The following is a 15,714-nucleotide window of genomic DNA, read 5'->3' as shown; positions in this document are numbered from 1 at the left end:
TGTCACACTATAACCCTTCCTAAGTGCTATACAAGCTCTCCACCCACAACAGAAACTCAGGACGTCATGCCATGACAACTGTGGCAGAATCCACGCCCTCTTTGGTACTGCCTGTTACATGCTACCATCATCTGTAATGCCATGGATAACTTAGATGACAAATCTCATTACAGTTTCATTTTTAACTAATCAGAAGATATACCAAACTACGCTGCTGCTTAGATTTCCTCAATATCAAAACTTCTCATCCAACCACCCGTGAAAGCTCAAAGACTGCACATGCATGTGTACTGAGTAACTGAAGGTAGACTTAGACAAGCAGTGACTGCCTCGTATGCATAACCAAGTTCTCAAAGTTACATAAATGACTGTTCTGTATCATTGTTTCTGACTTACAATATCTTACATTCTCAAATTCCATAAATAAAAATTAAATTTTCCCCATATCATAGAGTACTTATACCTCTGTATAATCCGCATGCTCAATACCTTATTAATTGCAAACTTATTAACTTTCACTTTCACATATTAATTCTTCAAAATGGATTCTCAAAATTTTTTTTCAAAGAAATTTATTAACTTTCATGAATTGTTCATGTCACCAAAATATCCTCTCAAACAAAATATAAAACTAAAAACATGGTAATTTAAGTTTTTTAAATTTGATAGCCCTTATCACTTTTAGATATAATTACAAAAGTAAATTAAAATTCCTAATTAGATAAGTTTTTTATGTCCAATGTACTTATATAATGCCTGATCTTCCTGAAATCAATACAAAATAAACTAGGAAATTATTTTATTATCTGCTAAATAATCTGCTAACTCAAGGCCAAGTAAGTTAATATTAACATATTGTTCTGAGAATCCTAAAATACACATAAGAAAACTACTCGAAAGAATGAATTCACCCATTAGGTTAGGTACTGCTCAAAATAAACTGCCCATGTGTTAAAAGCTCTCCAGGAACAGGCAGACAGTCACAAAACTTGGGACAGAGAAAAATGCCTACAGGTAAAGAATTTCCAGAGGTAATCAACAAAGACAAAAACTTGCAGACAGTCTTAACAAAGAACTTCTAAATGAAGTAAAAACTTGACAGTATTTATTTAAGCTAAAACTAACCAAAGAATAATGCGATTTTTAAATTATTAAATTGCTTGGAACACATCTTTAAACAGACTAAGAACAACACGTGACAATTCTCACAAACTGCCCTGGCTTTAAATTCCACAAAGTTGTGAATAAAAGGAGCCAATGTTAACACTCAGTCTCTCTTTACCTACTCCAAAGTACCGTACAATCTTCCCTAAAAGAAAAAACTTCATGACATCTTTAATCACTTTAGGATTTTACTTTCCTCTTCATTTTTTATTGTTTTTCCTTCTCTCAGCACTGGGAATCAAACCCAGAAAGGACCTCACTCAGACTGAGCAAGTGCTTGACCACATAGAGAGCTGTAACTCTGCCTCAGTTCAAGGTAACTCAACCATCCAAACATTTAATGTTTGCTATCTCACAGAAAATCATTGCAAAATTAACAGCAAAATGTCTACAGACCCATCCACAATATCTAAGAAATTATTTATTTTACATTCACTGACCTTTTTTCTATTTCTTAGGGTTATTTCATCTCCAAGTCTAAAAAGTGTATTAGCAGTACTTTCTAAAGTTTCAAAGTAGCTTTTTTTAGAAAGTATTGCTAGGCTGAGAAAGTTGAGTACTTGTATCTCAAACAGAAATGCTTTCCTTATGGAAAACTTTACACCGCCACAGTTCTACAGCCTTTTCTACTGTCACTATGGTTGCCAAGAGCAAATCCAAACCGACACCAATTACCACTCCAGCCTTTTAAGGTGGATTTCTCATCATCAGACCATTTTAGATATTAGCAAATAAATGGATGTCTTTGATACTCCTGTCTCAGTCATATAAACCACCACCATGCAGTTAGGAAAGGAACAATTCCACTACCCCTTCATACCAAATCACTTTGCAATGTGAGTATTAAGAATCTAATGTGGATTTGTTTCATTTAAAAATTTATAGGACTGGGGGATAAAGTCAGTTAAGTGCTTGGGTTTGGTCCCAAAACCCATGTTAAAAAATACCAGGCATCCACACATGTAATTAATTCTAGCTCTGGAAAGACAAACAGGTAGATAGATCCCTGGTATATGCTGGACAGTCAAACTCACCTAACTAGGAGAGTTGTAGGTCAGTGAAACTATCTGGAAAGAAAAAAAAAGAAAGAAAAAGAAAGCGGGTAGTGCCTGAGGACCACCATCTCAAATTGTCCTGATCTCCACAATCGCACATGCATAAAAACCCACATTTACAAGTACACATATAAATTTTATAAATGAATCCAATGTTTAAAAATGATACTAAGTACCAACAGAATTGCACATATAAAAAAAGATGAAGTTTCAGTCCTTTAGCACATACTGTTTCCTTTTTACCTAACACATTTTATCCCTAATTATAACTGCAAGTCATTTTAAACAGCCAGTTTTGTGAACTAGCAAGCTAAGCTTATTATTTGAAACTCTTAAAAGGAAGGGGACATTAAAATTCATTATGTACATGTATGAAAACTGTCAAAGAATTTAAAATTAAAGGAGAAAATCCCCACAAAAGCCTTGTAATGTTACATATATATATACCTCCTCATATGTTCTCTTTCAAACTGGAAAAAGAGTTATACAAGTCTTCAAAGCATCTTAATCCTATTTTAAGGACATCTCATATGTTATCACTTTCCTTAAGTGCACCTCTAAGTTTAATTCCATGACTCAATTTAATCAGCATACTCTAAATACATGTATACCTAAAATATATACATACTTGAGTAAAGTCTATTCATGGCCCCTGTATTCATCTCTCAATGTGAAGCTACTAATAGCTTACTTAAACCAAAGTGAAAAACACAGAAATCATACAGCAATGACGAGGTATTCTACAATTTGTCTACTATCTCAAAAACCTTCATCTTTACAAGAAGAAATGTATTATAGTAACTCGGTTGTCAACTTGACACACCTGGGAAGAGGAACTGCCTCAATCAAAGAGGCCTGTGGCCATGTACTGATGAGAATCTAGCTCACTGTGGGTGGTACCCAGCCTAAGCTGTGTCAGAAAAGTAGCTAAGCAAGCCAGGGAATAAATCAATAAGCAGCATCTTCCATGGCCTCTGCTTCAGTTCCTGCCTCCAGGTTTTTGACATGAGTTCCTCCAACTTCCCTCAGGGATGGATTTTGATCTGCGAGTTTTAGGATGAAATAACCCTTCCCTCCCCAAGTTGCTTTTCATGGAGATTTTTATGACAGCAATATAAACCAAAGTAGGAAGACCACCAAAGAATGGTACTATGAGAAGCATTTATTCAACTTCCAAATTGGCATGATTTCTACAGGCTTAGTTTTCCAGTTTGGAAACTCCAAAAATGAAGGCTAAGAACTTAAAAACAATGCAGTGTTATTTCTAACTCAAAATCATACTTCCAGATAATTTTCAATCCATGCTTTTACATATGGTTACAAATAACCAAGACAAGAGAAATTAAGAGTTTGCCCATACTACCTGCAAGCTATCACCAGCTATCACAACAAACCACATCTCCTGACTTATAATTCTTTCACTTTGACAAAAATATATCTAGTATTAAATCAGTTTAAGGAAAGAAAAGTATGATTTTTTTTAAAGCAAAATTATATCATTTTAACAAATTAGCAAAACATCAACTCTAGTGAAAAAAAGAACTTGTAAGAAATAATGCAATCAGAGCATCCCAAGTCTGGTGAAAATGCTTTAATAATCTGCTTTAATATCTAATAAAATAGCAGTCAGGACTAAGTAAGGAGACAAGTGGGAAGCAGAACTAGACACTCAACAAATTCAAATACATGAATTAAGAAATGAGCCAGGTGGCTCATGCCTATAACCCCAACACTTGGAAAGCTGAGGCAGAGGACAGAGGCCATCCGACTACTGTATAAGACTGCAGCTAATTCAAAACCACCTTGGGATAAGTGAAATCCCACAGAAAAAAAATTGAAAACACTGTCCAAAAAATAGACCTCTTATTCTATAGAAATGTGGCTGGACTGAAGATGTAGCCAGCTCAGTTTTGAAGGGCCATGCACAGAACTCTTTGGTTCATTTCCTAGTACTGCATAAACCACTCGGTAATTCCAGCCTTCTGGGAGTGGAAGCAGAAATTCAAGGTCAACTTCAGCTACGTGGACAGTTCAAGGCAAGCCTGTCTTTAAAATAAACAAATACTTTTTTGGATTAATACTTGGCTTCATGTAAAAGAATTCTGAAGAACACTTGAAAAATGTCCTTTACCTTAAAAAAAAAATTTACAGGTTAACAAATATAAACTCTGAATAAACTTAAATCAGTCCTCAAAACAATTTTAACATCCTATCATATTCCATTCACTTTTAAAAGAATATTTTAAGTGTTTGCCCAGATAATAACCCATCACATTCTTAGTAGCAAAGACAAAATTTTCAGCTTGTGAGAATCCCCCTTTTCAATCATTTATATACAATCATTTATATATACTATATCAATTTTACTTTTCTTAACTTATAAAACTTTCAAAACAGAACTAAACACTCCATTTTCCTCTGGACCAAAACTGAATCACTGCAATTCTATTCATAGACTATCACTGCTGATCAATACTTATTTTTAAACTCATTAAGTACAAATGAACATCTTCTTCCTAAAGACTTTCTAGAAAATTCCAATTTCACATTAATTTTTCCACTTAAAATACTGTTCAGTTTCTTGGTTAATACACCAACAAACTATTTCCAGGTAGAAGTAGAAACTACTGAAACTACATTTTTACACACCAAATAATTTTAAAGCAATTTTTGTTAATTCAATTTGATGTATAAAAAGTAAAACTTTAAGCCATGAGATTAAATTAAGGCAACAGAATATACAAGAGATTTTGCATTTGTTTACCAAAACACAAAATTTTCAGATCTACTAATGTGCTCAGAAATCTGGCAATCAAAATGTTTTTAAAGCTAACTAAAATTGCAATTAAAGTGAGATAAAGATAAAGCACACTTTCACACACCTCAGCATATAACTTGATGGATACGAAAGCACTTCCAAGGGTGCCTTGCATCCAGCAGGCAGTAAGCGCTGAGTAAATAAAAGAGCAATAATTAACCCCAAGTTCCAGGAGGAATTTTCACCTAAGAGTAAAGCCATCGTTGACTATAGAGTTAAATAAAAACTCTTCAAGCAAAAAGAAGCACCTTCATGGGAAACGCATGCCTCTTGGTAAGCAGCACACTAACAAAGGCAATTTAAGAAATTTGAAAACCATGAATAGTTCATCTTACTAATATCTGAACCAATGAGAACCCCCTCTAAAATTAAATTAGGTCTAAATCTAAACCTGCAGTAGTGTTTTCACTAGACAAACAAAATTATATTCCCACAGATTAGCCATTCTCATTATTTGGTCAAACACCATTAAGTGCTTTGATCAAAAAAACACAGTATTACTTAAAGTCTCCTAGTTAAAAAGACAGCAGCTTTTATTGACTTGAACTTTGTGGGATTTTTAGAAAGGAAAACTGAGTTTGGTAAAAACACACTGTATCTTTGTGACAGTATTTTTAGAGTTGATTTTTCTTAAACAGCAAGGAAGATATGGAAATTAAGATTTTTACCAAAAATTGTAAACCTAAAAACTTAAAACATCGAAAGCAGTAAACCTTGGCGTTTACTTCCAATCCCAATCACTTTGGGATTGGCCCAAGTATTGACTGAACTACCCTAAATCGCTACCTGAAAACTAACTTTAGGCAAGAAAATGGAGAAACAGTCTCCATTAGGTTTAAGCCTAAACAGCAGAGTAGTCATCAATAGTTTACGTTAAAACATAAGACATACACACAAAAGCTATGCGAATTCTATTCAAAACCAAAGCAATCAGAATCGTGTCATGCCATTGCCTCACAGAAGACATTCTGAACTACCAAAACTGCCCAATCACTACAGCCCTGTCAACACGAGGAATTACATCTACCTCAAGCAGTCACAAACGTGCCCGAAAACAGTTTTTTCAAAGTACTGTCTAAATTTCAACTGTTAAATTGGCCCTGCCGTAACTGACGATTCAATACAATTATACAAACAACTTCTATCAGGGTAGGCAAACTACAGCTCTTTTAATAAAGTCAACTAGCAGTGAGACTTTACCTTTCCATTCACAATACTCAAGTGATAGCTCCATTTTGGGGAAGCAATTTTTTTAAATTATTGCCTTGAAAGACCCACAAACTACAAAAAAACAAACAAACCCACATTATTTTTCAAGCCATTAAGCAAAACATCTCAATGTAAACAAAAAATTAAGAGCCAAGGTCCAGACCACGGTAACTATGCAGCTAAAAACCAAAGCTCTACGCTAATGATTTTTAATAAAAGGGGATATACCCTAAGAATCAGCAATATTAGAAAACGCCTGTTAAAACTTCTCGGTTTCTACTTCAGCAGATATGTCTCTATAAATGCACAATGTGCCTCTGGGTAGCTACCATCAAAGATCTATCTGAACGCCTCCAACCAAAAAAAAAAAAAAAAAAAGGTTTAAAAAAAAATCTAGGTCTGAATCTACAGAAAAAAAAGGAAAAGGAGAGAGAGGGGGAAAAGAGGGAAAAAGAAAAAAATCTTGCCAAGGTTCGTCCGTTGGCTGAAAGGCCTTCTTGTGAAATGCTAATGCCACTTCGGAGCAGTTAGTCACCAGCTATTGTGTGGGTCTGGAGAAAGCTGAGCCGGCCGCGCGTGCAGAGCAAGCAAGGAGCTGGCGAGCGCGCTCTCCAGGCTTGCGCCGCTCCCGCCGCCGCCGCCGCCGCGGCGCGCGCGCGCCCGCCCGCCCGCACGGACGCGCGCGCCGGCCCCTCCTCCTCCGGCCTTGCACTGCACAACACTCATGACGTATCTTTATTTCTAGCACATTAACAAAATATCACAAATAAATTGTCCGCGGCCCCTGCGGCCCCCGGGGCGCCCGCACCCCCAGCCGCCGCCCCCCGCTCCTGCCTCCCAACCCTCCCCCGTGGCCTTTGCAGCTTTCCCGTTCCGAGGCCAAGTTTTTGTCTCTGTTAAAAAAAAAAAAAAAAAAAAAAATTGCGGGAAATTCAATTTTTATTCGACTCGGGGAAAAGTTTCTTTGCTGTGCGCTGTGAATGTCTCACCAGATTCTGGTAGGTCCTGGGGTGCTCCTTCCCAGTCCAGTCGGTGCGCCGGGGCAGCAGCTGCGGGGACAGGACGCCCGGTGAGCGCGGGCCCCCGGCCCGGCCCGCGCCGCTCCCCGCCCCAGCCCGCCCCGCGCCCCGCCGGGGACCCCCCGCGCCCCGCGCCCCGCCGGATGCCCGGGCTCGCGCCGCCGGCCCGAGGAGGCCGTGCGGCGGCGGGACGCGCCGACCCCGCCGCGCCCTTACCTCCTTCTCGGCCACTTCGCGGATCAGCACCTGCAACAACAAAGCGGGGCAAACGCTGAGCCCCGCGCCCCGGGCCGCGGCCCCGCCGCCGCCGCCGCCCGCCCGCCCGCCCGCTCGCCCGCCCTCCCCCAACGCCCGCGGGCGGCCACCGCGAGCGCCCGCCCGGCCCCGCGCCGCGCGCCGCCTACCTGAGCCGCCTGCTGACAGGGTCCATCTTCCAGGAACCGGGCGATGAGGAAGTAGAGCTCTGCGCGGGAGAGAGGGACGGGGAGACACGGGCTGAGCGGCCGCGGGGGGCGGGGGCCCGCGGGCGAGTCCGCCCGGCGCGGCGGCTCCGCAGCGCCCGACTTACCCGATCGCAGCTCCGAGAGGCCTTTCCTCTCACGAGACATGTTTGCGGGTCACTTCGGGGCCGCCGGCGGGACACCCCGCCGCCGAGGGGAAGCGGGGACGGTGCCGCCGCCTGCCCTGTAGCTGTCAGTGTGTGCTCACGAGCCGAGCCTCGGCTCCACCATTCAAGCAACGGCGGCGGAGGCGGAGGAGGAGGAGGAGGAAACAACAACTCTCAGGCAGCGGCCCCGGCTGCGGCCGCCTCCGCCGGGATCCCTCCGCCGCAGAAAGGAGTCCGCGCCTTCGCGGCCCGCACTCGCCGCCCCCGCCCCCCGCGGGAAAAGGAGTGCCTCGGCCTAGGCCTGCGCTGTCACACACACACACCCCGCCGCCCCCTCCGCGCGGCCCCGGGCCGCGACTTATTTATTTATTTTTCCAGCCCGAGAAGATGCCGGAGCCGAAACGGCGGGCTGGCGGGCTGGCTGGCTGGCAGGCGCTTTCTCTGAAGGAGGCCGCCCGCGGGAGGGAGAAAGGGAAGGAGGGAAAGGAGGGGGGGCCCGGCACGGCTGCGCGGAGGGATCTGACGCACACGGAGCCGCAGCACAGGCTCTATTCAGCGGCGCTGGCTGGGCTGAGATGGAAGTTAGTTTCTATGTAGCAGAAATAGGAAACAAATGAAGCAAAACTGCCCAAAGAGGGGAAATGCCGGGAGGATGGGGCTCACTCTCACGCACGCACAGAGAGACACTCAGGGAGCACACTCTCACGCTGGGCCAAGTCGGGATCGCGCCGCCCTGCCCGACTTGAACGCTAGTGTTTGCTTTCTGTCTTGCCATGTGCATGAGTATAAATGCTGCGGATTGGCATCTGTGTAAGTCTTGTCCTGCGATATTTCTGCAGCCTGTGCAAGTGTTGTGTAATTTATTGGAGTGCCGTGGATTGCCATAGAGGTTCGGGCTGCTTTTTTTTGTGAGGCACTTGGCGTTTTGCAAACCCGTTATTTCCCGAAGCCACCTCTGCATATTTCTTTTATTACTACCATTGCCTGAAGCGTTCGATTTAAAAAAAAAAAAAAAATGTTTTTTTGTTTTGTTAAACGGATAGGAGGAACTCCAGATTTTGTACTTCAGATCATCTTTTCCCCCTTATTACAAAAAGGCTAGTGATGGCTAATTAGGGATTTGGGAGAGAAGAACCGTAAAGCTTTTTAAAGTGTTTACAAGAAGGGCTAATATAAACCTGAGGGGAAGGAAAGGACGCTAGCTAATACTTAATCTCTAACTGATATGAACGTAAATTACTGACCGGTCGATAACCTACCGAAGGTTATTGAAAAGAGTATATTACAGTTTAGCCAAGGTGATTAGTGATTAAATAATTTAAATTATCTGTGTATCTTGCAGTTGACTTCGTCATGCTAATTAATGGCTTCTAATTTGAGGTGTAAACCATTCCTGTTTACAGTTAATCACCGGAGGACTTCTTAAAAACAGACGAAAAGCAGAAACAAAAATCTTTCGTAAATCAGAATGTAATTACTGGTTTCATATGATAAATCGTTCATCTTTGTTTTGCTGATGAGGATAGGGGCCTTGTTATTTTTAAAACGAATATGGGTGAAATTAATGGAAACAATGGAAAATGCCATTTGTTAGAAAACAAGGACACCAAGTGATATTTATCTCCAGATGATTTAAACACTTTCCAAAAAGACTTTGAGAGGTCAGTTTTTTAGAGGTTGGCATTTTAAAAAAGAATTAGGAAAGTCGTTCTTTTGTTAATCCTTTAACAAAAGATCCTCTTTGAAATTTTTAGATAATAAGCTGCATTTTTATGAGTCTGATTTTAAAAGGTAATTTGTGAGGTAAGGACCAAGAAGCTGTACTGTGGTTTTCCGGATTGTTCCCTCAAAGCTCGCTCCCTCCTAGCTCCTTGCCTTCCTGGTGGGAAATGCTGCAGCTGCCTTGGGCTGAACTGCAAGAGTGCACTAAAACATCAGAAATGCTTACACGTGGAAGCAAGAGGGACCAACCTCCACCCTTTCGGAATAATGGGATATAAAATTGCCTTTTGTAACTCAATAAAATAGAAATGAGAGGTTACCATGATTGGTCCTGTCACCGCCTCGTTATCAGAAGAACCGCTAGCAAGCTGACATGGCTATCCTCAGATTCGGAAAATGTTTGCATTTTTAAAGGCATTTTATTCTTACAGTGATAGGTAAAATAGCTGGCTTCTAGATGCTTAGGCTTAAAAACATATTTTATATGCCTTTTGCAATTGTATTTATTTATATGGCTGATGCTGTTTTATCTTTACTTCTTAAAATGTGTTATTTCTTTACATAATTGTGATATTCCACTGGGAAGGTCTTTAAATCAACAGATTATGAGAACTAGAAATTCTACTTGACATTTTCTGGTTCTGAATGCACACACTAATCTAATTCTTATGCTTAGATTTTTTTTTTATCCTTGTGAAGTAAAGTCAAATTTCGACATGTAATGCAAAATTTCTCTGGGTAAAGTTTCCTGTACATGCCTTATAGGTGTTTGGGAGATATGCAAAGCTATCATGATTATTTCATGTATGCTTTTTATGCAGAAGCCTTATGAGCTTTTTCATGAGACTAAAATAAAAAATAAATAAACTTGTTTAAGAAAAGCCTGCTTCCTTCTGAATATCATATTCAGATATTCCCATTGTTTTGACTAACCCTTGACAATGTTTTTAGTTTCTTTTTGAAAAACTTAGTTTGAAAACAGTACAAGCTTGCCTTTAAACTAATTCCTATCAATACTTTGTATTAAAAACACAGAGAACTTGACAAAAATTAAGATTTTTTTCTCCCATTCTCTCAGTCCAATAAAGTATTATTTTCCCTCTCACTGTTAAATTATATCCTGATAAATCCATTAATTTTTTTTGAAAAAAAAAATAAATAAAACCAAGATCACTTCACATAAGTCTCTTTAACATCAAACATTTCAGTTCACTGGGAGCTTGCTCAGTCATCTATTGTGCATCTATATGCAAAATGTCTGTGCTTATCAAATAGAAGTTCCTGTTTAGAAGCCCTGTATTTTATTCCCACAGCAGAGTGTGTACAGTTATTTTCACAGGTTATCTGTTTCTATAGAGAGTTGAGATTCCACCCACAGCCCTTTCTATTTTCATCTCTTTCATGTACTCCAAATTTAAAAAAAAAAAAAAAAAACTCTCCATGAATTTTAACTAAAAAGCTGGACAAAAACAAAAAACAAACAAAAAAAACAGAAAACAAATTAACAAACAAAAAATGAAAGAAGAAAGAGAAGAACTCTTAGAAAGCTGAAAGTAATTTTTATATGATAGTTTAAGAGAATTATAAACTTTTTTGAAGTTTCTATGAAATTCCATACTGCAGCCTTGGCATCACATGAAACAAGCTAAAACATTGCACAAAAACTTTGTGTTGATCTTGATAAGCAAAAATTATTTTTTAAAAAAATCTGCCATTTAAGTCTTCTCTAGAATAAGATGGCTACTAATTGCAGTTGTGCTCCCTTTATGAAATTTGATTTGTCTCCTGTAGTATGGTGAATGACACATAACTGAAGCTCATGGATTCAGTGTGTTACCTTGTATGTTAAGTCATATTTAGGTACTGGTATCATGTTATCCTTATGGGTTCTGGTGGGACTGTTGCATTCTTCTGTTTTGTTTTCTTATTTTGTAATACTGGTCATTGAACCCAGGTTCTTGCTCACACTACTTAGGCAGTCCACCTCTGAGCTTTGTATTCTCCATTCATATGCTACTTTCATAGCAAAACGTTTCACCCAATGAAATAAAAAGGTAGAAAGCATCCTTCTCCAAAGAACACACCTTTTTTAACATACGTATTTGCCCTGAAGAACAAAACACATCCGCTGTTAGGAGGGCGTTGTCCTATAAGCCACGCTCCTGTAGCTTTGCTCTCCACCACCATGTTCCTGCCATGCCTGTCTGTCTTTGTCTTCTCACATCCTTCTGTCTCCACAGAGTGTGAATGCCAAAGCTGAAGTTCATGAGCAGCCATAGAATTCGGGTGCCTTTAGAAAAACAGGCTTGATTTACTTGAATAAACCACCCCATCACTTAATAAGGTTTTTTTTGGTATTTAATGGTTACCCCTTATTAGATATTTAATGGTTATCCCTTATTAGATCACTGAAAGAACTTTTTATATAAATTGTAGCACCTTCCCTTATAATCTGTAGCAAATATTAACTAGATTTCAGCAATCATATATTCCCTTCCCAAGTTTAACATTAGTAAATCATTCAAGCTTCTTTTCCCTCCCAATTAAATTATCCTGTTAGTTTACAATTTGTACATGTTAATTTATAAAATAAATACATGTCTTCATGGATAAATTTATTTTTTAAAAATCACTTTATGACTTTAACAGTACAGTTGGACGTTAGAAAAAAGAAACAGTTTTAGAACATATTTCTCCAAGATTCAGCACAGTAAATGAAGTTAAAAAAAAGCCTGTTCAGGGGGGGAAAAAAAAAAACATAAAGATGTCTGCAGGCTTGTTCAATCCTAGCAAGGTGCTTGATGGACAGGGAGTGGGCTGGACTCCGAACAGTGGAAAAGAGAGATGGGGAGGAGGATGCCGAGGCTCCCAGAAGTTGCTACTGGAGGGATTTTAAATGAAACATTCTATTATTCATGTGATTTTTGAGATAGGATTTCAGGACAGGAGTTAGTCATCTCTTGCCTTTATATGTACTTAATTCATAAACTTCAAGACCCCCACAGAATACAAATGGATTTCGTTATGGAAAGGGAAGGAAGGGAGGCTTCTCTAGCAAACATTGAGAAATTTTCTCAAAAGAAAAATGCCGAGGAACCAAGGACACCCAAGTAGACCTGTCGGCGGGGAAGGAAAAGGCTCCAAAGGAGTAAGACCTAAACTTTCAGGATGCCAGTGGAGGTCAAGTCCAACTCAAACTTGAGAATTAAATTAGTTTCCAACGAAGTTTAAAGATGTGACTGACATTATAGATTTAACCCATTTGGTAATCAAAATGTTCTTTCCAACTTCAGAGTTAGAAAATAGGAGGCCTACCTATAATTTACATGTAAATTGCTTTTGTTTTCCTATACGTGCCTGCACCTTGCAAAGACTGAAATGTAATTGGCTAACTCACGCTAGAGTATCCATCAGGCCCTTATAGAATAAAACCAACATTGTTCTAGTGAGATATTTGCGCTGAAGTTTATGAAAGGCTTATCATTAGATTCTGGGATTGCAAATCCTATTACCTTCATAATTCGCGTGCTCACATTCAGGTGTGGAAAAAGCCATACTGAAAGAGAATGATTTATAGACAAACAGCCTTTCCATGACACACTGTAGTAGGTACACACATGCTGTTTGCCTTCAAGTGTTATTACACTGGGGGACTAGCTCACTAGTATTAAGAAAGTAGCACTACACGAGAAGGAAGAAATACATTATTTTGTTGTTGTTGTTCTGCCATTCTTCCTGGCTTAGCATGTCTTCTTAACGTTTAACAATTATTTTTTTAAAAAGTCAAAATGAACAGTTTCCATTCTTCAAAGCGCTCCTCTTTTCCCTCGGTCCCTGACTTTTCAGGTCACACTGTGCGCTTTTTCTAGTCCGTCTTGGGTTCCTTTATAAGGTCATGCCTCAGATTTTCACCTTCCCCCAACACTCCTACATCTTCAGTCATTTTCAAAAATATCTAAAATTTCCCTCTCCTCCATCACTGAGACTTTAATTTCTAGTGATAAATCAAGTATGAGAAGCAAGATCTGTAATCAACTCAAAAAACCAATTTCCATTTGATGTGATCGGTTTGGATCTACTGTAAGAACTCTAAAATATGTATAAAGATAAATCTGGCCCCTGCTTTTTAAAATTGAGGTTATTATACATTAAAATCTTTAGCATCTCTAACTTTCAACTGTTCCGATTATCAAAGGAAAGGCTGGGAACGATTTTTGAAAAAAAAAAAAAAAAGAAAAGAAATCAGGAAAGCAGGGCCTTTTCCTCTCTCCCTACATCCCTCCTTCTTCCTCCTCCTTTTCTCCTTTCTCATTTTTCCACAAACATAAACAAATGAAGTCTAAACAAGTGTTTTCTGCTTGTGCAATGGATGTATGCTTTTTCTATATTACTAATTTTTTTCAATGTGTCTGACCAAATCAAAATGAAAGAGGCCTCTTTAGATATTAAATTTCACACAAAGAAATTAGTGAATTTTTACATGTCATTTTTGCTTCTCTCCAATTCTTAGATTGTGATGCTTCTAGCACTTACATAGGCTTGAATTTCTTTACGACTAATTTTGCCCAGCTTCACCTCTTTACAAAATTGAAATTAGAAAAAGCATTTGATTATTGGGTCCAGATCCCATACGACCTTAAATTTTTAAAGAGTGATTTATGGTATAAACCTGGAAAATTTGCTGTGGCTCACTTATTTCCTCCAATAACAATTACCAGACCCTTTTCTTTTATTAGGATAATTATTAAAAATTGTTTATTCCTTTGGCTCTCAATTCTTTTCCTTTCTTGTTCATTTAGTTCTTACTCTATTTTACTAACAAACTATTTCAATAGAACTTTACTTTTAAAAAGTAAAAAAAAAAAAACAAATAGGAGTATCTATTACAAGTTCTGGTATCACGTACTACTTCTGTGAAGATGTATTTCTTTTTCTGGACAAAAGTGAGTTGACATGGAAACCCCAAGTCCATCTCTAGCATCTGCCCCTTGCCCCTGTCTGCCTCGCTTCATACAATAGTATCCTCATTGCAAATTCTTACTTTCTGTGTACCAGCTGAAGAACCATCATTTAAATGTCAGTTTGCAGGTGGGGGCCCTGTTGTACATTTCACTCCAACACACAAGGTACACAGATAAGCACAGGTGGTCCAGAGGCCAAGAGTGAATGTGAGGTGGCAGCCTCCCCATCGAAGGCCTAGACCTGGAAAGCAGAGGTTTCTCTGGTGGTCTGGCCTGTCCCCCTCAGTGATCAGTTATTAAAATCAGGCTTTATTTAGCAGCAATAACTCAATTTATTGCATAGACTGCAAGAGATCTGATTCAATGGCTACATAGACCTCTTTAGTTTAGCTTTAGAAAATTCAGAAACAAGAAATAGAAACAATGGATGTACTTATTACATGCAGACTATGTTTTGTGTCTTAACCTAATTTCTTGTATTATAAAAATGTAACTTTTACAAATCCAGGAAAAGATATTTTTAACAAATTATATGAAATAATCTCCTAAGTACAATACGGACTCCTGACTGCTTTACAGGACTTCTTGGAGTGAGAGTAGGCTTTTTTTTTTTTTTTTTTTTTTTGGTTTTTCGAGACAGGGTTTCTCTGTGTAGCTTTGCGCCTTTCCTGGAACTCGGTAGCCCAGGCGGGCCTCGAACTCACAGAGATCCGCCTGCCTCTGCCTCCCAAGTGCTGGGATTAAAGGCGTGCGCCACCACCGCCCGGCGAGAGTAGGCTTTTAATATCTAATTTCTAGTAAATTAGTTTTAGTCGTGCAACTGGGTGTGGAGAGTTTTGAGCCGAACGGTCCTGTAGCCATGCTAAGACTGAAACTTTGCTTAGAGTCGAAGTCTCAGCCATACTTATAGGTGGGTGAGATGATGCAGTAGATAAAGGTACCTCCCAAGCCGGCAACTTGTGTTTCATCCTCAAGACATTGTAGAAAGAGAAGTGACACCTGCAAGTTGTACACTGACCACCACACACAGACACACACTAAATATAAATGTAATAATTTTTAAGTTGTATTGAGTACAAAAATATTTATACTGTGCAAAGTTTTCCCTCCGATCTAGTTTTCAAAGTTACAAACCTACATTCTCGTTTTTTAAAAGATC

At 39.3% G+C, this 15,714-nt stretch overlaps 1 protein-coding gene across 5 annotated transcripts in view; it reads right to left on the bottom strand.

Moving 5' to 3' along the window:
• The window catches only part of Phip (PHIP subunit of CUL4-Ring ligase complex), a 126,592-nt gene extending 118,189 nt beyond the window's left edge, over nucleotides 1-8,403 (bottom strand). For 2 of the 5 annotated variants that reach the window (XR_013052864.1, XM_076576760.1), the window contains exons 1-4: nucleotides 7,834-8,403; nucleotides 7,670-7,728; nucleotides 7,482-7,511; nucleotides 7,236-7,295 (exon numbers count right to left, since the gene is read on the bottom strand). Coding sequence is in view for 3 of the 5 variants with exons in the window: in XM_076576760.1 (XP_076432875.1) it covers nucleotides 7,236-7,295; nucleotides 7,482-7,511; nucleotides 7,670-7,728; nucleotides 7,834-7,873 (189 nt within the window). In the remaining 2 variants the exon portion in view is untranslated. Of the gene's footprint in view, nucleotides 1-5,101; nucleotides 5,168-7,235; nucleotides 7,296-7,481; nucleotides 7,512-7,669; nucleotides 7,729-7,833 lie in introns of those variants that run through there. The other 3 variants (XM_076576761.1, XM_076576763.1, XM_076576762.1) reach the window with 2 other exon arrangements.
• Nucleotides 8,404-15,714: the final 7,311 nt, after the last annotated feature.

Source organism: Peromyscus maniculatus, chromosome 7, assembly GCF_049852395.1.
Source record: "Peromyscus maniculatus bairdii isolate BWxNUB_F1_BW_parent chromosome 7, HU_Pman_BW_mat_3.1, whole genome shotgun sequence".
NCBI lineage: Eukaryota > Metazoa > Chordata > Mammalia > Rodentia > Cricetidae > Peromyscus > Peromyscus maniculatus.
This window is presented reverse-complemented; position numbering and strand designations above follow the sequence as displayed.